Source organism: Nycticebus coucang, chromosome X (genome assembly GCF_027406575.1).
Source record: "Nycticebus coucang isolate mNycCou1 chromosome X, mNycCou1.pri, whole genome shotgun sequence".
Taxonomy (NCBI): Eukaryota; Metazoa; Chordata; class Mammalia; order Primates; family Lorisidae; genus Nycticebus; species Nycticebus coucang.
The window spans coordinates 39,194,011-39,221,491 of record NC_069804.1 but is presented as its reverse complement, the minus strand read 5'-3'; the positions used below and the strand labels follow the sequence as shown (position 1 = coordinate 39,221,491).

Here is a 27,481-nt window from a genome sequence, read left to right as displayed (position 1 = left end):
AATCGTGATGTATGGAAAATCACGATGAATTTTACTTTTCACTGACTTGCTCTTCCCTTGTATGAATTGCAGATTTAGATTTCATGCTACGAAGTTGTGAAAATGATCTAAAGGATTCAGGAAATTCAATTGTGCTCATTTGCTACATAATGCAGGGAAATTATTTAGCCAGACAAAATGAAGATTAAAACAGTTTTGAAACCAAATAATTTCTTTAATTACCTGGACTTCTTCTTAAGATGGATTGTCGGATAACATCAGTGCCGAGAACATTGACTTGTTTGAAACGTTTTGCCTTTTCTTCAAAAAACCATTCACCAGTCATAATCCTTAGCTGCCTACTCAAGGGAAGAAGGAGAACATTAAAATTCAATTATTTAGCCATATAATTAACTCTCAAAAATTTCTAATTAAGTAAAAGAAGCTGTTTATTTATAGAGTCCATCTCAATCTGTGGAGTATTTTCTGGTGATAATGACCATTATTAATTCAATATATACTATCTCCTAGGTATTTCCTACTTGTTCTTCATTCTTCATATACTTTTATCCATAGAACAACATTATGTAACATTATTATCCCATTTTATAGATAAGGAGACTGAGGCTTAGAGTAATAAAATGAGGTGCCTCATATGACACAGCTGGTGAATAGTATAGCCAAGATCACATCCTAATAAGTCTGGCCTAGGGCTCAAGTTCTTTTTTTAATATAAAATAGTATAAATGTTTATTTTTTGTATGATTTACTTAGTTGTCCTGTTTTTACAATATAGACAAGTGTATTCTTTGAATGGCTCTAGTAAATATAAATTTAATCTTTCTACTTTGGGATATAAATAGAGCTTAAAAATTACACACCCAACCCTCCCTGAATAGCTTTTATAATTGTTGAATTAATGTGGCTACTCCTCTTGGTCAGCCATTTGATGCAAATGCCAAAATACAAAAAGTTGTTTAGTAAGTACTACACAGGAAGGAAATGGCTTAACATTTTAGATAGCTTCTTGAAAGTCAGACAAATTAGTAGCGTTTGATTGCACCTTCAAATTTTTACAAGCAAAACATTCTTAAGCAATGCCATCATACGTAATCTACAATTGTAATTAAAATTTCATAAACATTTTCTGTACACTGTATATAAATATACATCATAAGGGTGCAATTAGAGTTAACACAGAATATGTACAAAATGGACAAAGTTTAGGTTTAGACCAAAAACTTAGTGTAATCTTTTGAAAAATAACTTGATTAGATATTATTTTATCCTCTTACATGTATTTACATTTATACAAATTCTAATTAAACCTAATAGATTGAGGTGCTAAGAATGTTTGCACTATCTACATTTAAAGTTACTGCATTTCCTACAAGGACTCTATAGTTTGTATGTAGTGTGTATATAAGTTCATATGAACATGCAAGATATAGGTAATAGAAATTAAGAGATCCAAAAAAGGATTCCATTATGTATTAAAGTATCTTCCTTTTGAAATGGGGCTCAAGTTCTTAACCACTGTGTTAATGGGTAAACGATCATCAATGCAAGCAAAGGGCAACAACTAAAGATTTTGAATGAGAAAGGGGCCATGTTCAGACTCTATTTTAGAAAGATTCCCTGGTGTAACATGAACACTTGAGTGTCAAAGGAATGGGACAAAGAGACAGGTTGGCCATTGCAATAGTCCAGGAGAGAGATTTCAAGACTCATGATAGGACAATGGTAACACTAACAGAGAGGAAGAGATAAATTCACAATGCGGATGGTAGAAGTGCTTTCCTGGATTTTGCAATCAATTAAATGTTAAAGGTGAGAAAGAACAATCCTTGAATAGTCATATCCATCTTTTAAGCCTCACCTGAAATGGCTACATCAAACCACCTTCTGGGGGCAAGACATGATTGCAAGAGGGACTTTACCTAACAAATGCAATCAGTGTAACCTGGCTTATTGTACCCTCAATGAATCCCCAACAATAAACATAAATAAATAAATAAATAAAACCCACCACCCGTCCCCATCCTCCTTCCTGAAATGCCTATAACACTCTTCTTTGTCTGTTCTTCTACCATTCTCCAGAGTTATTTCAGCCCTGTCCCTCTCCTGTCTATTGGGCTACAATCTCTCTGAGGGCCATTCTCTCTCTGATCCATCATTTTCTCCACTTGTATCTACAAGAGAGTCTTTCACAGACTATGCTTTTACGTTTAAAATGAAGAATTGACTACTTCCCCATCACGTTAGCACATTACCCCCTTTTTTTTTTTTTTTTTTTTGTAGAGACAGAGTCTCACTGTACCGCCCTCGGGTAGAGTGCCGTGGCGTCACACGGCTCACAGCAACCTCCAACTCTTAGGCTTACGCAATTCTCTTGCCTCAGCCTCCCGAGCAGCTGGGACTACAGGCGCCCGCCACAACGCCCGGCTAAATTACCCCCTTTTTTATATCCTCATAGCCCTCATTACAATTAGTGACACAAATGCAGGAGCTTTGGTTGAGTGGTTCATCATTTCTAGGATTAGCATCTGGCTCTGCATTCACTAAATATTTGTAGAATGAATTAGGACATCTAGAGTTCAACCTATATCAGCTGTGCTGCCACAAAGTTCATTTTCAGGCTTATAACAAGGATTTTAACTACTATAGAAGTTATTTAGCAGCTTAAATATATATCTAATTAAAAATAAAGAAATTATTTTAGCTAATTAAGATGAGCATTTCTATTCCAACACCTCTATGGAGCATGTTCTGAGCATGGTAAATAGGCCTGTGTAACTAGGGTAAAGGGTTTGTGGAAGAGTCTAGTGGAAAATGAGGTTGAAAGGTAGAATTAGGGCTAGGTAATGAAAATTGTTGAATGTCATGCTAAGAAGCTGGAATGTCATCCTGAAGGTGACGGAAAACTCTGACTATTTTATAAAAGTTCACGTTGAATCATATATAATCTCTAGAGAAATATATGGAGAATATTTTTTTCCATTCCTGAGATACTTTACTAAGAAGAAATGTACTCAGTACTACTGTGAAACCAATTTTTAATCACTGACACTTGCATATGAAAAATGAAACACAACTATAGCCTAGGATGAAGGAGGGAAGGGGAGGGAGAGGGGAGAGAAGGGGGATGGGTTGATAGAGGGAAGGTTAGTAGGGGGACCACACCTATGGAGCACATTGCAAGTACAAGTTGGATCTATCAGGTGTAGAACACAAATGTCTTAATGCTGTAATTGGGTGAATGAGGTGAAAGCTATGTTGATCAGTAGGATGTAAGCACTCCATTTTGTACAAATAATCAACACATCGAATCCCATAATGGCATAAATGTATTTATGATCTATGTACAAATGACTTAATAAAAAAAAAAGAAAGGAAGGAAGAAAGAAATATATGGAGAAGAGAAAAACCAGAAGCAGGCAAGCCCATTAGAAAGTTATTACAATACACACACTAAGAAATAATGAAGATGCAAATCAGCATATCACATAAGAGTGAATGGCTGACAATTAAGGACACAGTGGGGGTGGGGAAAGGTGAGATCAGAGAGAGAAAGAAGGAGGGAGGGATTGGGGAAAGGGATAGCAGAGAGAGGGAAGGAGGGAAGGGGGTGGGGCCTTGGTGTGTGCCACACCTTTTGGGGGCAAGACACGTTTGTAAGAGGGACTTCACCTAACAAATGCAATCAGTATAACCTGGTTTCTTACACCCTCAATGAATCCCCAATAAAAAAAAAAATAAAACTTAAAACAAAAAAGAGTGAATGACTACAATAATTAAACACAGAAACGTGTTTGTTCTAATACTCACTCAGGAAATGACTTGCATAGGTCATCACAGGGTAAACAAGGAAAATTTAGAAATGCTATAGGACAGATGTAGGCCTGTGGGCCAAATCTGACCCACCATCCATTTTGCACAGCCCACAAGCTAGAAATGGTTTTGACATTTTAAGTGGTTGAAAAAAATCAAGATAAGAAATTTTATGTTATGTGAAAATTATATGAAATCCAAAATTCAGGGCACATAAATAATAGTTTTATTGGAAGAGAGTTACGATCAATTGTTTATTATTTTCTCTGGCTGTTTTTGTGCTATAACCGGAAAGGTTAGTAGTTATAGCAATAGACTATATTGGCCCCCAAGATCTCAAATATTTATTCTTTGGTGTTTTATTTAAAAAGAGAAGTTTACAAACTTCTGCAATAGGGCAAAGAATTTACACAAAACGAAACAAGAACAAGGGGGGAATAACACAGTTCATTGATTGAAAATCATTTGTTGATGTCATGCCAAGATCTTAGCTCTCTTTTTCTGTATATTTTTGGAATAGTGATGGGACGGATAGCATATTGACGGCACTTTCATGTGTCACAGGAGAGAGTGGACATATTCGGTCTACATTCCCCAGGAAATATGTCTCCAGATCACCTTTACCACATACACGTAGAACTGCCAACACCTAACACAAATAAGATCTTCCCAGAATAGTTAGTCATTACTTCTTGCTATCCTTGTGAGAACAATAACTATAAACCTGGTATTTGCTCACCCCGGATATGCACTTGAGTCACTTGTCATTTTAAAGTTTGGAAACATCAGAACAGTCTCTTGAAATTATACTTTTGCTACCCTCTAAGGTCCTGGAAATAGGCAGAAGATAGAGCTGAAAACTAGTACTAAGTGAGTGCATACCAGGTACAACATAATGTCTATAATCCTCACTGTAAGCCACGAAGTAGCTATTATTCTTCTCAATATCTTACCCCAAATAAGAAAAGTATTATGGCAAAGACAAGATGTATGTAGAAGCCCAGATGCCTCATATTTGGCAAAATTGTCAGAAGAAACCTCACACATGTCAGACATAAGAAAGACTTTGATACTTTGAGAAACAGTGAATGCCTACAGCAGCCAAGGAATAACACACAGCATTTTATATGATTGGTTGCTGGTGTGTGGTGTGTGTGTGTGTGCGCGCGCGCGATGGTTTTCTAAAGTCTGAGAAAAGTAGGACTCAGACTCAGAAAAATAGTCTGAGTCTATTTCGACTCAATTTCCTCTAAATCATATTCTGAAGAATGAGTTCGACTGAAATTACAATGAGATATATTCGTTTGTGAATAATGATTAGTGACCATTCAGAATTTGTAAGGCTCTAACTACCTTTAACATTAAACTCTGGGGACTTTGAACCTTCACTTGGAAGCTTATATAAATGTGAAGTCATGGGGATGGTCTCATTATATTCATAGGAAAAAATAGATAATCTTATCCTAAAAAAGTGACTAAAAATTCCAATTTACTCCTTTAACTTCTATTAACTCTTGGAGATAATGAGATAAGGTATGTTTATTAGTTATGCTTAAACATGATACTAGATCCCTTCTATTATTCATAAGGAAACTAAGTCAAATTATTCATAGATTTATTTGTTACACAGCCAATATTTGTTGCATTCCTTCTATGTTCTAGGGCTATGCTAGGGTTAAGAATAAACAGATTAAGAAGACAAAGACCCTGCCATCTAGAAATAATGGTTTAGATTTATTCCTTTTCCCTTTCCCAAGAAGGAAAAGTGAAAAAAAAAATCATAGACACATTACAATGAACTTAGAAAACACTACAGACAGAGATCATCTTAAAAATGAGCTAGGGAGAAAAAAACAAAAACAGATTTACAGTGGTTCTCAACCTTCCTAATTGCGGCCCTGTTACAAATGGAACAAAGGGGTTGTGACACACAGGATGAGAACAGCTGAATAAGGAAATGACAGAATGGCAGTTGACTTTTAACAGCAATAATGAAATCCAAAAGCCACTGAAATGGTATCTTCAAAGTTCTGGGAGAAAATAACTATCCAGAGAAACCACTGTTCAACAATAAGGATGAAATAAAGAAATTTTAGCAAAATAAAAGTGAAATAATTTATCATCAACAAATTCTCAGTGAAGGAACTTTTTTTTTTTATTAAATCATAGCTGTGTACATTAATGTGATCATGAGGCACCATACACTAGTTTAGCTCACTTCCAGGGTAAAGTTTCATTTGAAAACATTTTCTTCAAGGAAAAAAAAATAAATAAAGATTATACCTCAGGAGAAGATGAAACAGATCTGAGTTATAAAAAGGAATAGTGAACACTGAAATTGATAAAATGAAAATAAATCTAAAATAAATATGTATAAATAAAAATTATAATATAAACATTGTTGGATTAATCAATAAAAGATGTCTGAAACACAGGACAAAAATATCATAGACCAGTCAGGAAAAAGAAGTTTAAGAATGACATGTTCCTTTTATTGATTAGAAGAAAGATTAAAAGTATTGATTTGCAAAGTTAAATATGAATGTTGCAATTTCTAAGGTAACCACTAGAAGTCATAAAAAACAAATGTATACCTATAATGTCTGTACCGGTAGAAAGGATAATATGGAATGATAAAAATATACTTCAATTAATCTATAGATAATATAAATAAATGCAAATATTATAGTAAACATGTGTAAAGAGACTAAACCATATAAGAAAAATAAAATATTGTCAGGTTAAAATTTAAATTGCACGTAATATATATTTATATTGTGTATCTATAGATACAGTGCATATATGGTATACATAGCATGCACAGCTACTGTTTTTATTGTTCTTACTTTTTGAGAGAGAGTCTCACTCTGTTGCCATGGTAGAGTGTCATGCTTCATAGCTCACACCAACCTCAAACTCTTGGCCTCAGACTATCCCCTTGCCTCAGCCCCCTGAGGAGATGAGACTACAGGAACCCGCCACAATGCCCAACTACTTTTTCTACTTTTAAAGTAGAGACAGGGTCTTGGTTTTGGTTCCCTCAGGCTGGTCTCAAAAGCCTGAGCTCAGGCGATCCACCCACCTCGGCCTCCCAGAGTACTAGGATTACACATAGGAGCCACCCTGGCCGGCCATAGCAGATATTTAAATATGTATAACATATACAGTAGTTTTAAATACCATATATGCCATATACAAAAGAATCAACTGAAACATATCAACACAGAAAGGTTGAAAGTCAAATGGTGGAAAAATATGTACTATACAACTATTTTTTTTTTCTCTCTCTCTCTTTTTTTATTGTTGGGGATTCATTGAGGGTACAAGAAACCAGGTTACACTGATTGCATTTGTTAGGTAAAGTCCCTTTTACTATCATGTCTTGCTTCCAAAAGGTGTGGCACACATCAAAACCCCACCCACTTCCTCCTTCCCTCTCTCTGCTCTTTCTTTCCCCCACCCTCCTCCCTCCTTCTTTCTCTCTCTGCTATTCCCTTCCCCAATCCCCACCATGTCATTAATTGTCATTAATTGTCCTCATATCAAAATTGAGCATGTAGGATTCATGCTTCTCCCTTCTTGTGATGCTTTACTAAGAATAATGTCTTCCACTTCCATCCAGGTTAATACGAAGGATATAAAGTCTCCATTTTTTTTAAATGGCTGAATAGTAGTCCATGGTATACATATACCACAGCTTGTTAATCCATTCCTGGGTTGGTGGGCATTTAGGCTGTTTCCATATTTTGGTAATTGTAAATTGAGCTGCAATAAACAGTCTAGTGTTAAGTGTCCTTATAATAAAAGGATGTTTTTCCTACTGGGTAATGCCCAGTAATGGTATTGCAGGATCAAATGGCAGGTCTAGCTTGACTTCTTTGAGGTTTCCCCATACTTCCTTCCAAAAAGGTTGCAGTCCCATCAGCAGTGTAAAAGTGTTCCCTTCTCTCCACATCCACACCAGCATTTGCAGTTTTGAGGTTTTGTGAAGTGGGCCGTTCTCACTGGGGTTAGATGGTATCTCAGGGTGGTTTTGATTTGCATTTCTCTAATAATTAGGGATGATGAGCATTTTTTCATGTTTGTTAGCCATCTGTCTCTCTTCTTTAGAGAAGGTTCTACTCATGTCTCTTGCTCATTGATATATGGGATTGTTGGCTTTTTTCATGTGTATTAATTTGAGTTCTCTATAGATCCTAGTTATCAAGCTTCTGTCTGATTCCAAATATGCAAATATCCTTTCCCATTATATATATATAGTCAATTTGCTTTGGCTGTTGTCTCCTTAGCTGTAGAGAAGCTTTTAAGTTTAATGAAGTCCCATTTGTTTATTTTTTTATTTTTTTCATTATTTATTTATTTACTTTTTATTAAAATATAGCTGTGTACATTAATGCAATCATGGGGCACCATATACTGTTTTTATAGACCATTTGACATATTTTCATCACACTGGTTAACATAGCCTTCCTGGCATTTTCTTAGTTATTGTGTTAAGACATTTATATTCTACATTTACTAAGTTTCACATGTACCCTTATAAGATGCACCACAGGTGTAATCTAACCTATCACCCTCCCTCCGCCCATCTTTCCCCCTCCCTCCCCTCCCTCTCCCCCTTCCCCACATTCTTAGGTTATAACTGGGTTATAGCTTTCATATGAAAGGCATAAATTAGTTTCATAGTAGGGCTGAGTACAGTGGATACTTTTTCTTCCATTCCTGAGATACTTTACTAAGAAGAATATGTTCCAGCTCCATCCATGTAAACATGAAAGAGGTAAAGTCTCCATCTTTCTTTAAGGCTGCATGGTGTACACATACCACAATTTATTAATCCATTTGTGGATCGATGGGCACTTGGGCTTTTTCCATGACTTAGCAATTATGAATTGGGCTACAAGAAACATTCTGGTACAAATATTTTGGTTTATTTTTGTTGTTGTTACAATTTTCACAGCAGTCTTCTTCATGAAGTCTTTCCCCAGGCCAATATCTTCCAGTGTTTTTCCTATGCTTTCTTTGAGGATTTTTATTGTGTCATGCCTTAAATTTAAGTCCTTTATCCATCTGGAATTAATTTTTGTGAGCGGAGAAAGGTGTGGGTCCAGTTTCAGTCTTTTATATGTGGCTATCCAGTTCTCCCAGCACCATTTATTGAATAGGGAGTCTTTCCCCCAAGGTATGTTCTTGTTTGGTTTATTGAAGATTAGGTGGTTGTAAGATGTTAGTTTCATTTCCTGATTTTCTATTTGATTCCAAATGTCTATGTCTCTATTTTTGTGCCAGTACCATGCTGTCTTGACCACTATGGCTTTGTAGCACAGCCTAAAGTCTGGAGTGCTGATGCCCCTGGCTTTGTTTTTATTACTAAGAACTGCCTTAGCTATAGGGTTTGTTTTTTTTTCTGGTTCCATACAAAATGCAGAATCATTTTTTCCAACTCTTGAATGTACGATGTTGGTATTTTAATAGGGATGGAATTGAATTGGTAAATTGCTCTGGGAAGTATGGACATTTTAACAGTGTTGAATCTTCCAAGCCATGGTATGTTCTTCCATTTGTTAATATCCCCTGATATTTCCTTTGTTAGGATTTCATAATTTTCTTTATAGAGGTCCTTAACCTCTTTTGTTAGGTATATTCCTAGGTATTTCATTTTCTTTGAAGCTATGGTGAAAGGAGTTGTGTCCTTAATTAGCCTCTCATCTTGACTGTTATTGCCATATTTCAGAAAGGTTGAAATTCAAATGGTGGAAAAATATGCACTATACAACTATTAAACAAAAGAAATTTGATGTAATTATATTGATAACAGACAAAATAGGCTTTAGGGCAAAGTGTTTTTAGAGATGAAGGTAGTCACAAATTATACTTTAAAATTATAAGAAAAAGACCAACAACCTAACAGAAAATCATTCAGTACACATAAATAGTCATACCACAGAAAAGGAACCACAAGAGGTCAATAAATACATGAAGAGATGTCTACTCTCATGAGTAAACGGACTGAATGCAAACTGAAATGATAGGGAGATATCCTTTGATATCTATTGGTGTAGAAAAAATAATTTTGTGATATCAAGTGTTGGTAAGATCATAAAGGAAACTTTTATATAACCCTAAAGGAATTTATATGAAAAACATTAACATTATTTTGTAAAGCTGCACATCCTAATAATATTTGTCCTGCAATTTCATGTCTAGGTGCACATCCTAACGTGTCTTCTCAAACACTTTTGGCAGAGGTCACAGTAAGAAATACATTTTGCATTACACTTTAGAGCATAAAAACATGTGTGTGTGTGCATGCATAAGTACATGAATACGTATGTGTAGATTTATATGGATACTAAACGTATTCTATTCTGTTTCATTTTTTTTTTTCTTTTTGTAGAGACAGAGTCTCACTGTACCACCCTCGGGTAGAGTGCCGTGGCGTCACACGGCTCACAGCAACCTCTAACTCCTGGGCTTACGCGATTCTCCTGCCTCAGCCTCCCAAGCAGCTGGGACTACAGGCGCCCGCCACAACGCCCGGCTATTTTTTGTTGCAGTTTGGCTGGGGCTGGGTTTGAACCCGCCACCCTCGGCATATGGGGCCAGTGCCCTACTCATTGAGCCACAGGCTGGTCACAATCCACCAATGGGTCATGACTAGCACATTTAAAAATTCCACGGGGGTTGTACACACTTGCACATGTTTGTCCGGCCATGTGTACAAGAATGCCATAGCAGCATTTCTGTAACATTATAAAATGAAACAATCTATATGTCCATCAATGAGAAAATGGATATATTAAAGGAATATGATAATAACAGTGAAGATAAATGTAATCCTATTCTCACAAACATGGACACATTTCATAAAAAAAGTTGAAAAAGTTGAGCCAAGAAAGTCACAGAAGAATATATACAGTATTCTATTTCCATAACATCCAAAATGCATGTTTATATATTATTATGGACACAACCAAATGCATTAAAACCATAAAGTAAAACCAGGGATTTAAAAATAAGAATGTTTTTGGCCAGGGCCAGGTTTGAACCCACCACCTCCGGTATATGGGGCCGGTGTCATACTCCTTTGAACCACAGGTGCTGCCCCCCACCCCATCGTTTTTTTAAGACAGAGTCTGACTCTATTGTCCAGGCTGGAGAGCAGTGGTGTTATCATAGTTTACTGCAGCCACCAATTCCAGGGCTCAAGCGATTTTCCTGCCTCAGCCTCCCATGTAGGTGGGACTGTAGGTGTGCACCACCAAGCCCAGTTGATATTTTATTTCTTTTTGTAGAGACACAGTCTCAGTATTTCCCAGGCTGAAGAAAGTTCCAATTCTTAAACTGAGTGATGAATGAATACACAGGTGCTCTTTTAATTATTGTTTAAACCACACATATGTATTATAGAGTGTCTTTCATATGTGTGATATATTCATATTTAAAAACATTTTACTAGTTTGTGTAGGTATTAAGGTACCATGCCCACAGTGAACAAAGCAGTAGCGCCTCCATAGCTGACCACCTTCCTACACTGACCACCTCCTTAACTTGACCTAATTTTCACAGACCAGACATGTACCACATGTAGGTATTAGGACAGTAGGCCTAGCTCCTTATGTTGACCACAACTATATGTTGATCAGTTTGTTACCATCCCATCAATGGTCAATTTACAGAGGTTCTACCGTAATTGCTAGATGATACAAAATAGCAAGCCTAGGAACTCAAAATAGCTTCTAACCATTCCAAAAATCTCTGGGTCAGTGTGGGATTACTGGGATGTGAATCTCTTTCTTGCAGTTGGATTTTAGGAATTTGCTAAACTTGAGGTGATTTTGAAATGACTATATACATATAGTGTATTGCCTTACACCCTGAGCACACCCAATCTCATCTGAAAAAACTAAGCAGCAACTGTCAATACTCACGAGGCCAGTGATTACCAGGAATTCATCTATGGTTGATCAAATTGAGATTTTTGCCCACTGCAATGAAGGAAAACACACATCATGAGGAATCATGATGAGGAGTCTCATTTGGTAAGAAGTTATTTAAAAGGATTTTCTATAGGATTTAGGTTTATGTTAGGTAATTCAAGGGAGCAGGAAATCTTCTCAGGATTAGATAATGTCAGGAAGTAGGAACAATTCTATCATTGCTATCTTGATATGTTTTATCTAGAAGGGTGGACTAGTCCTAGGCTGAAGCTTTCATTGGTAAGGAACCAGCAGGTTATTCACATTTGCCTACAATGAGAGTATTTGATACTTTGTGTCTTGAAAGCTCACCTTGTTCTTCTCAGTGCTTAGACAAAATATGAAGTGTTCTTGTTTTGTCTCATTTTATTATGGCTGTAGAATGATCTAGTGGGTTGCTGGTGCCCTGACATGGTTTACGTCCAACAGTTGACCTACCTATGAGTACCAGGTCAGCTCCTAACAACATCAAGGTCTACATACATGTTGTCCATAATGGACACCCTGTGTAAGTCTCACACCAGTTTCCAAATGTCAGGAGTTGTAGTTCTGTTTCTCATACATTCCTTCCTACACTATGCAAATTCTATCCATTGCTACTATCTTTTACAAGTTAACTGATAGAACCCCTTACATTTTATCTATTTAAGTTATATTTCATCTATTGCAGTGATCATTTTATCAATTCATCAAAACCAAAAGTTTCAGGCTCCTCCTACTTTAAAGAGACAAAGAGTCTCACAAGCAGCATATAGCAGCATAAAATGTTGCAATGAAGCATGAACAAAAGATTAATCCATCAATACCATATTTGAAGTATTTCACTTCTTGGTTCCCTCTCATGTAGCTTTTATCTTTTAGGTCTTTCTGAGTTCAATGAGGGTGCTAATTAGAAAAATGATCATCATGACTGTCTCTGAGTTAGGTGGCAACTACCTTGACTATCATAATCAATGTGGAATTCTGTAGGTCTTATTAAGATAGCAAATTTAATTAACTAGGAGGGTCAAGGTCCCTTTCATTGTAATGCTATTGAATTAGTTTAAAAATGAGACCTATAGCAGCCAACTTATTACAATCATAAGAGGTTGGAGAAAATGTCAGGGGCTCCTTAGCCCATTATAACTGATAGCCTCTCTCTAACAGTCCTTGCTGTAATTGTTACAGTGCTACAGCAATAAAACCTCTTTACTTTTATCCAATCCAAAGTAAATGACAATAAAGGTTGTTCTTCCAACTGATTAGAGAATGAGTCACCTTCTGACGCATCTCATCTCTTAGAGGTCAGGGTGGAAATTTCAATTTTATGGTCTATTAAACATGGAGACAGCCCAGTGAGGCTTTAGCATTCTCTCACAACAAAGGGTGTTCACTGCCAATAAAATATCATTCACGCTTCCTTTTGAAAGCCACTCCATGAATAGCAAACAAGATACTTCTAATACTGATAGATAGTTTGTCTCTGAGAGCACACAGACTAGTAGTGAGAATATTGGAGAAGCTTTAAATGTGAGAAGGAATTGTGATAGGTCAAATTAAACATTCATCACATAAATTTACAGCTGTCACAAAAGGATATAACTATAAGTTGTTGCACAGAACTATAAGAATCATACATCAAAATATGTTTCTTCCTTGGGATATTTTAATGCATCAAGACAAAATTTCTTTTGTGAATGAAACAATAATTTAATAAACTGATTCTCCTCCTTAGATTGTGAAACCACTGAGGGTAGCCATGTTCCATTCAATGTGGTTTCCTTAAGCTCTGTTTACCAACAGGTTATCAGTAAATGTGTAGAAGGGAGGAAGTGAGGGATGGATAGATTGATTGGATAGGTGGATGGTTGGTTTTATTCAATTATTGTTTTGTCAATAAAAGGGTATCACTGAGTCGGAAATTCTGTATTTATTGAAGCAGAAACATTTCTCCAGGAAGTCACAGAACTTACTTTGTTACTATTTATTCTTATACCTCTTGACAACTTGTCTTATAGTTATATCTTTCTATGACAATTAGAAATTTACTTTGTTCAGAGGTCAAATGCATTTGGTATGACTTACTTTTTTCTTTTTGAGACAGAGTTCTCACTATGTCACCCCAGTAGACTGCCATGGTGTCGCAGCTCACAGCAACCTCCAACTCCTGGGCTCAAGAGTAGCTGGGACTACAGGTGCCCACCACAATGCCCAGATTTTTTTTTTGTTTTAGCAGGCCCTAGCTGGGTCCAAACCCACCAGCTCTAGTGCATGTGGCTGGCACTCTACCCATTGAGCTATGGGTGCCATCCAAAACCTAAATGCTTTAAGTAGAAGCTGGTCACTCATTCATCCATTCATCTGTACATTTATTAATCTATCCATCTATCTATCCATTTAACAAATATTGATTGAGTACCTACTATAATATTCTTTTAGGCACTAGAACATCAGTAAACAATATAGATAAAACTCCCTGACTTCATGGTTACTAAGTTTATAATATAGTGGAGGAAGATAGATATGTATCAGGGAATACATATAGGAAGGGGCTGTATTAGTTTGGGTAGACTAGGTTCTATAACAATCTCCGAATTTCAAAGACTTATCATGTTAAAAGTTAACTTCTAATTAATACAATCCAAAGTTAATCTGACAAGATTTAGGGAGAAAGTTTGAGTGAATTAGACCTGCTCTTACCATCCATACTAATAAACCAATGAGTTGATGAGAAAATGTGTGAATACACAATCCCCTTGAGTTTTGTATTAAAAAGTATGCTTCAGTAATTGCAATTGGAATTTAGAAGTTAAAGATCCAATTCCTCTCCCTATACAGAAGCTTGAGGCAAGTTAAGACAGATTGAAGGACTCTGAGTCACAGTCTGCAGTTGCTGTTGTCTGAATGAATGAGATATAAAGAAGAGGATGAACATAAATGGAAAAAAACTAAGGGTTAAATACTAAGGGTCAAATAAAATGGTAATGCATAAGAATTAGAAAAATTGTTAATGAGAAATTCCCCATCAGTTCTTAGATTCTGCATTTGGAGGATCAGTAATTTGTTAAAATTTCATTTCCTTATTCATTACCTTGAAATGGAAAACCTCACCTTGGCAGAGTCTGGTGGAAAAACATCTGGATGAAGAAACACATATAAATAAACAAAACTTTGATATTCATCCCAACTTTACCAATGCACATTCTAACTCTTAGTGTTCTTGTTTCCACTGTCTATAAAATATAAAATCAATTGCCTCTCTCACCTAATAACTATGTTATAAGACCCTGAAGGACTATTCCCTAGGAGTAAATGTGATCCAGAAAACAGATCAGGCCTCATAGGCACGGAGGCCCCAGTTTTTGAATTAATTTAATCTCTGACTTGATTAAGGTAATCTTAAATTGCAGTAGCCCTATCCTAGCTTCTTTCCAGAAGAAAATGTATATTCTCAGTAGATTCATATTAGATAAATTCTCAATAAACTTTACCATTTTTCATAAACATTGAACATCAATCCAAACCTACCAAATTTATGGTAAGAGAGGCATGACAAAAACCAAGAAAAAGAACAGACAATACAAATAGTCCCATTGGAGACTCAGATAATAGAGCTATAATTCAGACTTTCAAATAACTACAAATAATTATTTCAAGAAATTACAAGGAAACAATGAGAAATTCTTCGGATAATTGGAATACACAGCAGAAGTAAAATAAAAATTCTAAAAATGAAAAATACAATAAATAGACGTGTTTAACAGCAAATCAGATATAGCCAAAGGCTGGACTTGTGGACTAGAAGATAGGTTAGAAAAAAAAGCACAAACTAAATTTAGAGATATAAAAGGATAAGAAATACAGTAAAGAGCATAAGAGATATGAAATAGTTTGAATATTATTAAGATACATATTTGGAATACTTGGAGTAGAAGAGAAAATAATGAGGAAAAAGAGATAGCATTTGAGAGATTTTGAAATATGACAGAAGATACTAAGATAGTAGATTCAAGATGCTCTAGGAACCCCAAGGGGGTTGAATTGTTGAATACATACAAGGAAATCAGACTTAGCCATATTATAGTAACTTGAAAACACTACAGAAAAGAGAAAAATACTAAATATGGTCAAAGGAAAGTATGACCTTCAAAGGAACAACAATGTACTAAGAACTGATTTCCTAACAGAAACACTGGAAATCAGAAGCCAGTAAAGTATTCAAATCACTGAAAGTTAATAACTCTAACCTAGGATTCAATAACCAGTGAAAACATAATTGAAAATTAAGAGTGAAATAAAGACACGCTAGGAAAAACAAAAATTGAGGGTACTCATCCCTAGCAGAACTACACTAAAGGAAATACTAAAGGGTACCATTTAGACAGGAGATTATTCCAAATGGAAGCATAGAGACATAGCAAAGAATAAAAAACAATGGAAAAGGTAACTATGGAGTACATCTAGAAATATAAAGCAGATATAATCATTATTAAAAAGATAAATAGAAAATCCATCATAACTATTATGGGAGTTTAGCATACCTCTCTCAATATGCAGGTTAAAAAGTAGGTAAAGATAAGGAAGATTTGGGAAACACAATTAAACATTATTTAATAGACATATCTAGGATTCTCAAATCAACCACTGCATAACACTCAATCAGTTCTTAACTCACATCATCCACAAAAATAAGTTTCAGGTAGATTCTAAGTCTAAAGGTAAAAGATAAAACAATTACAAAAGATCACATAAAATATTTTCATGATTTGAGAGTTAGGGATAGTATTCTTTAAAAGAATAGAGAAAAAATATCACTAATCATATAGGGAAAAAATAACTAATGGAACTACTAAAAAAGAAGAGATTTCTGTTCATCAAATGGCACCTTTAGGAGCATGAAAAGCCAAGTCAGAAGTGGAAGAGGATGTCTGCAGTATAGGTAATCAATATAACTTGTATGCAGATTACACAAAGATCTCCATCAAATCAGTAAAAGGCTACACTGAAACCCACATGTCTATTTCATCAGTATTCATCCTCATAGGTCTGGCAAAGGATGTTTGCTAATGATAGGAAGGAAGCATAAAATATTTTTTTTCTTATGTGGGACAAAATATTGAGGATGGTTGCTTAAGTAAATCAAAGTAATGTATCTAAAATTAGTGCTGAAGAACTCCAGCCGTGCAATCAGTTAACTCATGGTACTGATAAAATGAGTAATGAAAGAACTTAAACGGTTCATTTCTTTAAAACGGTTTATCTCAATCCAGTGTTGAGACACAGTATGAATTGCTCATTGCTATGTTCTGGATTACCGTTATGAAACAGAAAAATAACATTGCCCACGTAAAGCAATCACTGAATATAGGCATCTTTGACAGATCAGTAGTTCTCAGAGAAGGCAGAAATTAAAGGTCATTTTTACTGCACACTATTCTCTTTCCATCCTAAGACAGCTTCTTAACTCCTATAACAGGATGAGTTAGAGGAAAAATCCAACCAAGCCAAACCAATATTGGAGTGATGCTTCCCTCACTTCAAGCATAGGCAAGATAGATCTCATTGAGTTGTCTTAAAATGACATTATAAGACATTTCCCAGAGTAGAGGAGACAATGTTATGTTAGGAGGGAAAAACATACCAGATGACTGAGTGGAGACTTCTTGAAAGGATGGGAGTTTAGAAGGCCCTAGGAGAAGTAGAAATTGAATCATGCTTAGATTCCGATTTAATGTAACTGAGAAAACTATGATGCTTGACTTGCACTCAAGTTGGTGAAATGAAATTCAGGCCCACTACATGCCCTCAGGCTAAACAGAGAGGTCAATGGAAAGGTTTTCTCCCTTTTTCATTTCTCAAGGAGAAAGTAGGTTTGGAGGAAATTCAAGAACTTCTCTAGCTTAGCCGCTCATCTGAGGTACAGAGCAAGCTAGACAGTTGATACCCCCTTGCTAGTCACTCTGAGTGTCTAAGGATGTATCAAATGAATTGTCTGTGCCTTCTGAGAAGACTTGTGGAGGCAAGGGGCTGTAAGAGAGGAGAGATAATGGGTGGTTTTCAAATGTAGAAAGAGACCTGATTCTGTGAGGCTTTTGATTTTACTGTGCTTCATGTTTTTTTTTAAACTCTGTCTCTGTGTCCCCCTGTCTCTCTTGCTCTTGTGTGCATAGGCTCCTCTCTCTCCCTTTCTCCCTCTCCCCCCTCTCTCATTCTCTCTCTCTCTTCCCCACCCCCCAATATACACACATCCCAGACCATTGCCAGGGAAGGTATTGCTGCGCCTGTAGTTGGGCTGTACTTTTAACCCCTATGCTCAATCCCTAAATTTAAGACACCTATAGTGCATCTTACAAGGGTACATGTGAAACTTAGTAAATGTAGAATATAAATGTCTTAACACAATAACTAAGAAAATGCTAGGAAGGCTATGTTAACCAGTGTGATGAAAATGTGTCAAACGGTCTATAAAACCAGTGTATGGTGCCCCATGATCGCATTAATGTACACAGATATGATTTAACAATAAAAAAAAAGAAAAAAAAAGAAAATACTCTTTTTCTTTCTTGCATTCCCCACTCCAATCTCTTCAGTCATCAAATCTCCACTTTCTATGAAAGGCAAGAAACTCACGCGACTTTGGTACAGACAGTGCACTTCCAGCTGCCATCAAGGCCTGTGACCCGACACTCACTGCACACCCTTAGTGAGCAGGCCTGGCATGGGTCTCCACGGTCAAAAATTAGGCCCAGGTTTCTCTGACAGTGAACACAGACTCTGCTGGCCTCCTTTTGAGTCTTTCCACTTCTACATTTTGCTTCTAAGAGTTCATTTTTCAACTTCCTGGAAGGAAAGAAAAAAAAATCACTTAAAAAACAAAAACAGAGGAGCAGCACTACCTTTAAGAGACAGTTTCACTTAGAAGAATATTTGAGTGAAAGAATCAGAGCTAAATACTTTCAGGAAATACAATTTCTCCCTCCAGAATCAATAATCCTTTGATATCAGTAGTTGAAAATTAAGACATTTGTTTTTACCTTTGAATTTTCGCATCCTTCACTAGCACTACTATTTCACTATTAGTATACATTCATTCTGACTTCTCCAGATTATCTTTGACACGATAACACTGAGGCATGGCCCTACTCTAGTTGTATGCACGATACCATGTTCTTTACCTGCCTAGACACACTGCATGAGGCAAGAGTGTGAAATCAAACTCAGAAACATTGCTAATTTCCTTAAGTGATCCCATGAAGATTATGCCTGCAAAGACACTGCCCACCAATTTGGATCTAAATGTTTCTCCTTAGTTGTTGAAAGTTTCCAACAATCTCCATTAACCTATGGCTATGCCTATCTTTGGATCCAGGTTCTATCATGAATTAACTGTCCAACAATAGGCAATGATATACCATGATATATCAGTCTCTGCATTTCTAAAATAAGAGTAACAGTATTCTCCCACAGCTGTTTTTAAGATTAAATAATATATGTGAAGTTCACAACATGGTGCCTGGCATATAGATAATAAACAAATCTTAGTTCCATGTTCCTTCTTTTGCTACTTGACATGTAATGTATATATCTAACCTTTGCAAATTTACTATTCCAAGTGTGGACCTTATTCTAACACCATAAGCATCACCTGGGAACTTGTTGGGACTGCAGACCCTCGGGTATAACCTTAGACTGCATTTTAACAAAATTTCCAGGTGATTAAAGTTTGAGGAGCTTGGCTTTGGGACATTAGTTCTCAAGTTTGGCTATGCATTGGAATAACTTGGAAAGTTTAAAAAATACTGATACCCAGGCCTCACTTCCACAGATTCTATTGTAATTAGTGTGGGATATGGCTTAGGCAATGGTATTTTTTAAAGCTTCCCTATTTATTCTAATGTAGTGTACTGCTGAATTTGGAAAATATAGTTCCAGAAGATAGATTCTTCCCCATTTAAATGCTTCACAGACATGTCATTTCTTTACACTATTTATCTTTAATCCCTTCAAAACAAAAACTTTAAGTTCCAGAAAAATATTCCAGATTCATCTCATATAATCACCTTTTACATGTATAGTACTAAACTGTGTCATACCCATCTAGACTAGCATCTTCCTAAAGGTAGGAATGATTACTTTAGTACCTTGTATATACTGTTCAGAATCCAATTCCATGCAAGATTATACAGCAGATGAATATTTAAAGCTATTTATTATTTCTTTTGATTCTTAAAACTAACTTGTGGGGCATTATTAGTTTCATATTAAAGATAATAAGCAGTATAGATGGAGGCAGAAACTGGGTCTTTTAATTTCCAGACTAATGAGAGATTCATAATTGGAGAATTTTCAAACAGTAAAGTTTCCAAAATCTGTGAATCATTGTTTAATTCGTCGATCCATAAAAATGAGTGAAAACAGGATATTTACAAAGGATTACCCTCACCCTTGATGTTAGTCAAGAAGAAAACAAATAACACACGTACATCCCCACACTCTTGTCCATCTAAGCACAAATGACAAGAACAAATGGCACATTTTCCTAATCCCTAATGTAAGCTTACAAAATACCCTTATGTTCTCAAAGAGAGTACCCGGCTCATGAAATTGGGTATAAGGAAAGCCTTTCACAATTTATTTTTGAAAACTTATAAAAGCTACAAGCTTTAAAATAACAGAGTTCATTGTGATTTAAAGACCACAATTGTATTAATTGTAGGATCACAACAGATGTTTGAACACCTCACAGCACAGGAGGACTAACACGTTGCCTAGTCAAAGTCTACAAAAAATTATGCAACAGTGATAAAAAAACAAAGTGATTAAGATGAGTAAAACAAAGCCAGCACCCCTAGATAGCAGCCCTATCTGAATAGGTTGGTGTGCCAAAGAGTAATAAACTAAAAAAATGAGGGGATTGGGTGATATTTCAGAGGCAAATTCTCTCCCAAAGAGTCCATGATCAGGTGCCTGAAATTTAACCACTTAGCAGCTCCTTAAACTACAGTGGCTGAGACCACTTGGAGAAATTATTACTATAAGTTAGTCAAACATTTCTATCACATCTCTCTTTGTGCTCTACTTGACAGGGCTTTATTTAGCAATCACCTTTCACACAGTTCACAGTTTCAGAGTCTGAAAGAGCCCAGTATAGATCAGGTCACAGGAAAGCAAGAATTAAGACTCTGGTTGAGCAATTTTTAAGGCAATTGGTGGTAATAGTCACAAATATTCTGGCAACTATTTCTGAAATATGTAGGGGAAAGCTAAGAAGAATTCCATAGGCTGGAACAAAATATTAAACAGCTTAGTGATTTTTCAGACCTGTCTGAAAAATTGTCCTAATTTAATCACATCTAGGAGACTCTCCATTAATTGGACACAGCCATTTTTAGACACTCAAAAGGCAGAGCAAGGGCAATAGGAGGGAAAAGAAATGCATGGTTAGAGAAATAGTGCCAAAGGGAAAGAGAAGTACAAGGAACTAAAGGAGAGAAACAGATTGAGAAACGTCTCTGTCCTCAGTATTATCAGCTAGCACTTACAAAGTAGGGTGAGCCATTTGGTTCCTGCATTGCTGGCCCAGCCTCAGGAAGGTATCTGGGGAAAGTGAGGTTCTAGGCTACAAGCACAGTACTCACTGATACATCTCATAAACAGGAAAGCCATCACATAACTAGAGTTGTTTCTCGTTTCAAGTAACAAGCTTAAAATACAGGTTTCTTCCCCCCACACTTCCTAGAACAAGAAATCCAGAGTTAGGCAGTTGCTTGCACTAGTTCTGTTGCAAAATAACATCACTAGGAAGTCAGTATAACTTCCATCCCCTGTGCTCAAAGTGTGGTTTATCGTATGAAAAAGGCTAGGCAGTTTCAGTATAACATTCTTATTTAAGGCAGAAAGAAAATGGAAAGGGCACCAGCTGCATCTGTGTCTTAGCAGAAGAGCAAAAGCTAACCCAGAAGTCCTCCCATCAGACTTCTCTTTAGGTTTCCTTGCCCAGATAGTGTCACATCACACCAGCTGCAACAGAGGCTGGGAAAGTGACATGTCAACCTCTATAAGGGAAGGAGGCAAAGGATAAGGGTTGATGAATGACTCCACCTCCTGGGGGATTACCTTACACAGCATGGATTCTACAGAAGGTAGTAGTCCCCCTTTCTTATGGATAACAGCTAACTTTAATACATTCTACTGCTCATTTCACATCATATTCCTGTGCTCACTTTATAGGGAAAAAAATGCTGAAAAAATATATGGCTCCATATTACAAAAACAACCAATCTTAGCAGTCTTCATTGCATGCATGACCCAGTTTCTTTTCAAAGCAGGCATAAAACTGAATAAAACTGTATATATTCTCTACCTGCAATTCTGACCTCCCAGCACTCCCCTCCCCTCTCACTCTGAGGTCTGGAGGTCTGTCCCCCAGGAGTCCAGATTCTTGGGTGATGTCTCGAGGGATGTGGACAGGGCCTGGACAGCAGCTGGTCAGTCCTGATTCTGCAGCACGGGAGTGAGGAGAGGACAGTCAGCTGAGAGGGAACCATGCTGGAGCAGCGGTGCCCTGAGGTGAGGAGCAGCAGCCTTTTTGGCAACAATAGGGCTCACCCCCGGATATTCTGAAGCCATACCCCCTGTCTCCCTGGGCAACAAGAGGAGGCCCAATCTTCTCAGGTGGCAACCACCACGGAACAGATCTGGGACTGAAACGCAGACCCCGTGAATAAAGGGTTTGCCTGAGGCAGTACCGGCCTGGGTGGAGCGTGGGGACTAGAAAATGCATGCACAGAGCCAGGAAATTCCCAGGGCAGGTCTGACCCAGAGGACCACTTTACTGAGCCTAAGATGTACCTGGCCCTTAGGGGATCATCAGCCTATAGACAAAGGAAGGCAGGAGGCTAGAACTGATAGATAACCAGGCTGTGAATACAAACCTGCAGGAACAAAGACAGGGCCTGAGGCGCAGGTTCTGGGAACTCAAAACAGCTTCTCTTCTGCAGGAGAATTTAGCAGAGACAAAACAAAATCCTGCAAAGTTGTTCTGTTCTGTCAGTAACATCAATCAGGGGCAGGGCTGGAACTGAGTGAACACTCCCCAGCCTCCATCAAGCGCCCAAGTTTGTCAGGCCTCACCTCCCACTGCTGGACAGAGGCAGAGAGCAGTGGCCTGGCTGAGCAGATAAAGATTTTCTTTGTGATTCAGGCAAGTGCAAACCCCTGGAGTATCGGCTCATTGGACGCAACTGAGTCACAGTCCTGTGGGGCTATCAGTGACTGGGTGTGACAGAGTTGCAAGGTGGGGAAGAAAGCATCAACCTTCCCAGACTAATCTATTTGCTGGGTGGGTCCTCCTGACTTCACGGAGCACCAGAGCTAGTCATATTTGAGTTGTCAGCAGACACGTGCAATCCAGTTGCCAGATACCTTTTAAACTCTCCCACCTGAGACAGATACTGACTGAGACAATTGATTTGGACCTTTTGAACTGAGCCAATCACCCAAGGACTATCCAACTGGTGCCCTGGGTGTGTGGTTGTAGGAAGGTTTGATTTTCCTTTTCCAATTGTTGCCTGTGGGGGGCGATGTGACTTAATTGCTTGTATTTCTCCACAGCTGAGACTTCAACCCACAGTAACTATTTCACTAGGGTCGGACAGAGACCAGCTAAAAAAAAAGACAGAACCAATTAGCCCCACTACACCAAACAGGTCCCCAGTTTCTCAGGTCGTAGCACTGTACGGGTCTTTGACAAAGCTCCAGGGGAAAAGTCAAACAGTGTGAAATAATCATGGGGCAGAATAAGCGGAAAAACTCTGGTAACATGAATAACCAGAATAGATCAACCCCCACAAGGAAAGATATGGCAGAGGTAACTGAAGATCCCATTCATAAAAAGCTGGCCGAGATGTCAGAAATCGAATTCAGAATTTGGATTGCAAACAAGATTAATAGAATGGAGGAAAATTTGGAATTAGAAATTTGAGGAGGAATTAAAAAGTCGGAATTAGAAATTCGAGGAGACATTCAAAAGTTGTCTCAAGAATTTAATGAATATAAAGACAAAACCACGAAAGATTCTGACGCACTGAAGCAAGAATTTGCAGCCCTCAAAGATCTGAAAAATACAGTAGAATCCCTCAGTAACAGAGTGGAGCAAGCAGAAGAAAGGATTTCTGACATTGAAGACAAAGCCTTTGAACCTCCCAAACTCTCCAAGAGGAAGAGAAATGGAGAGCAAAAACAGATCATTCTCTCGGAGAGCTCTGGGCTAATTCAAAGAAGGCTACTATCCACCTCATTGGAATCCCTGAAAGTGATGAAGTGGCCTCACAAGGCACAGAGGCCCTTCTCCATGGAATTATGAAAGAGAATTTTCCAGACATGCCAAGAGATTCTGAAATTCAGATAGCAGACAGTTTCAGAATCCCAGTACGACTCAATCCAAATAAGACATCCCCCAGGCATATCATAATTAACTTCACTAAAGTTAATATGAAGGAGAAAATTCTGAAAGCCGCCAGATGTAAGAACTACATTACCTACAAAGGGAAGAATATTAGAATGACTGCAGATCTCTCTGCTGAAACTTTTCAAGCCAGAAGAAGGTGGTCATTGACTTTTAATCTCCTAAAACAAAATAACTTTCAACCCCAGATCCTGTATCCAGCTAAACTGAGTTTCATTTATGATGGAGAAATTAAATACTTTAATGACATTCATATGTTGAAGAAATTTGCCATAACCTAACCAGCTCTTCAGGATATTCTTAGACCTATCCTCCATAATGACCAGCCCAATCCTCTACCACAAAATTAAACTCACTCAGGAACTTTTGATCAAACTCCAACTTCCACAGTGGCAAAAGGATTAAAAATGTCCACTGGCCTTTCAAAAAACTCAATACCCAAATTTTACCAGACTTATCAATATTCTCCATTAATGTGAACAACTTAAACTGTCCTCTAAAGAGGCACAGGTTAGCTGACTGGATACAAAAACTCAGGCCAGATATTTGCTGCATACAAGAGTCACATCTTATCTTAAAAGATAAATATAGACTCAGGGTGAAAGGATGGTCGTCCATATTTCAGGCAAATGGTAATCAGAAAAAAGCAGGTGTTGTAATTCTATTTGCAGATACAACAGGCTTTAAACCAACAAAAGTAAGGAAGGATAAGGATGGTCACTTCATATTTGTTAAGGGTAATACACAATATGATGAGATTTCAATTATTAGTATTTATGCACCCAACCAGAATGTGCCTCAATTTATAACAGAAACTCTAACAGACATGATCCACTTGATTTTCTCCAGCTCCATCATAGTTGGAGATTTCAATACTCCTTTGTCAGTGTTGCATAGATCCTCCAATAAGAAGCTGAGCAAAGAAATTTTAGATTTAAACCTAACCATCCAACATTTGGATTTAGCAGACATCTACGGAGCATTTCATCCCAACAAAACTGAATATATATATACTTCTCATCAGCCCATGGAACATAACTCCAAAATTGATCACATTTTAGGTCACAAGTCTAACCTCAGTAAATTTAAAGGAATAGAAATTATTCTTTGCATCTTCTCAGACAACCATGGAATAAAAGTTTAACTAGGTAACAACAGGAGTCTGCATACTCATACAAAAACATGGAAGTTAAATAACCTTATGCTGAATGATAGCTGGGTCAGAGATGAGATTAAGAAGGAAATTGCCAAATTTTTGGAACAAAACGACAGTGAAGACACAAATTATCAGAACCAGTGGGATACTACAAAGGCAGTCCTAAGAGGGAAATGTATAGCACTGCAAGCCTTCCTCAAGAGAACGAAAAGAGAGGAAGTTAACACCTTAATGGGACATCTCAAGCAACTGGAAAAGGAAGAACATTCCAACCCCAAACCCAGTAGAAGAAAAGAAATAACCAAAATTAGAGCAGAATTAAATGAAATTGAAAATGAAAGAATTATACAACAGATGAATAAATCAAAAAGTTGATTTTTGAAAAGGTCAACAAAATAGATAAACCTTTGGCTTACCTAACCAGGAAAAAAAGAGTAAATCTCTAATTTCATCAATCAGAAATAACGAAGACAAAATAACAACAGACTCCTCAGAAATTCAAAAAATCCTTAATGAATATTACAAGAAACTTTATTCTCAGAAATATGAAAATCTGAAGGAAATTGACCAATACTTGGAAGCACATCACCTAAGACTTAGCCAGAATCAAGTGGAAATGTTGAATAGGCCAATATAAAGTTCTGAAATAGCATCAATTATACAAAATCTCCCTAAAAAGAAAAGCCCAAGACCAGATGGCTTCACATCAGAATTCTACCAAACCTTTAAAGAGGAACTAGTACCTATATTACTCAACCTGTTCCAAAAAGTAGAAGAAGAAGGAAGACTACCCAACACGTTCTATGAAGCAAACATCACCCTGATCCCCAAACCAGGAAAAGACCCAACAAGAAAAGAAAATTATAGACCAATATCACTAATGAATATAGATGCAAAAATATTCAACAAGATCCTAACAAATAGAATCCAGCAACACATCAAACAAATTATACATCATGACCAAGTTGGTTTTATCCCAGGGTCTCAAGGCTGGTTCAATATACATAAATCTATAAGTATAATTCAGCACATAAACAAATTAAAAAACAAAGACCATATGATTCTCTCAATCGATGCAGAAAAAGCTTTTGATAATATTCAGCACCCCTTCATAATCAGAACACTTAAGAAAATTGGTATAGAAGGGACATTTCTTAAACTGATAGAGGCCATCTACACAAAACCCATAGCCAATATCGTATTGAATGGAGTTAAATTCAAATCGTTTCCACTCAGATCAGGAACCAGACAAGGCTGCCCATCGTCTCCACTGCTCTTCAACATTGTAATGGAAGTTTTAGCCACCACAATTAGGGAAGAAAAGGAGATCAAGGGTATCCATATAGGGTCAGAAGAGATCAAACTTTCGCTCTTCACAGGTGATATGATTGTATATCTGGAAAACACCAGGGATTCTACTACAAAACTCTTGGAAGTGATGAAGGAATACAGCAGCATCTCAGGTTACAAAATCAACATTCATAAATCAGTAGCCTTTATATATACCAACAATAGTAAAGCTGAAAAAACAGTTAAGGGCTCTATTCCATTCACAGTAGTGCCAAAAAAGTTGAAATACTTGGGAGTTTATCTAACAAAAGACGTGAAAGATCTCTATAAAGAGAAATATGAAACTCTAAGAAAAGAAATAGCTGAAAATGTCAATAAATGGAAAAACGTACCATGCTTATGGCTGGGAAGAATCAACATTGTTAAAATGTCCATACTACCCAAAGCAATATACAATTTTAATGCAATCCCTATTAAAACTCCACTGTCATACTTTAAAGATCTTGAAAAAGTAATACTTCATTTTATTTGGAATCAGAAAAAACCTCGAATAGCCAAGACATTACTCAGAAATAAAAACAAAGCAGGAGGAATCACGCTACCAGACCTCAGATGATACTATAAATTGATAGTGATCAAAACAGCATAGTACTGGCACAAAAACAGAGAAGTAGATGTCTGGAACAGAATAGAGAACCAAGAGATGAATCCAGCTACTTACCGTTATTTGATTTTTGACAAGCCAGTTAAAAACATTCAGTGGGGAAAAATTCCCTATTTAACAAATGGTGCTGGGTGAAC

At 37.0% G+C, this 27,481-nt stretch overlaps 1 protein-coding gene across 1 annotated transcript in view; it reads right to left on the bottom strand.

Annotated features, from left to right (window-relative positions):
* SYTL5 (synaptotagmin like 5) overlaps window positions 1-27,481 on the bottom strand; it is a 128,761-nt gene that overhangs the window by 83,463 nt on the left and 17,817 nt on the right. The window contains exons 2-3 of the mRNA XM_053579914.1: window positions 18,399-18,608; window positions 223-338 (exon numbers count right to left, since the gene is read on the bottom strand). Coding sequence (XP_053435889.1) covers window positions 223-338; window positions 18,399-18,608 — 326 coding nt within the window. The remainder of the gene's footprint in view (window positions 1-222; window positions 339-18,398; window positions 18,609-27,481) is intronic.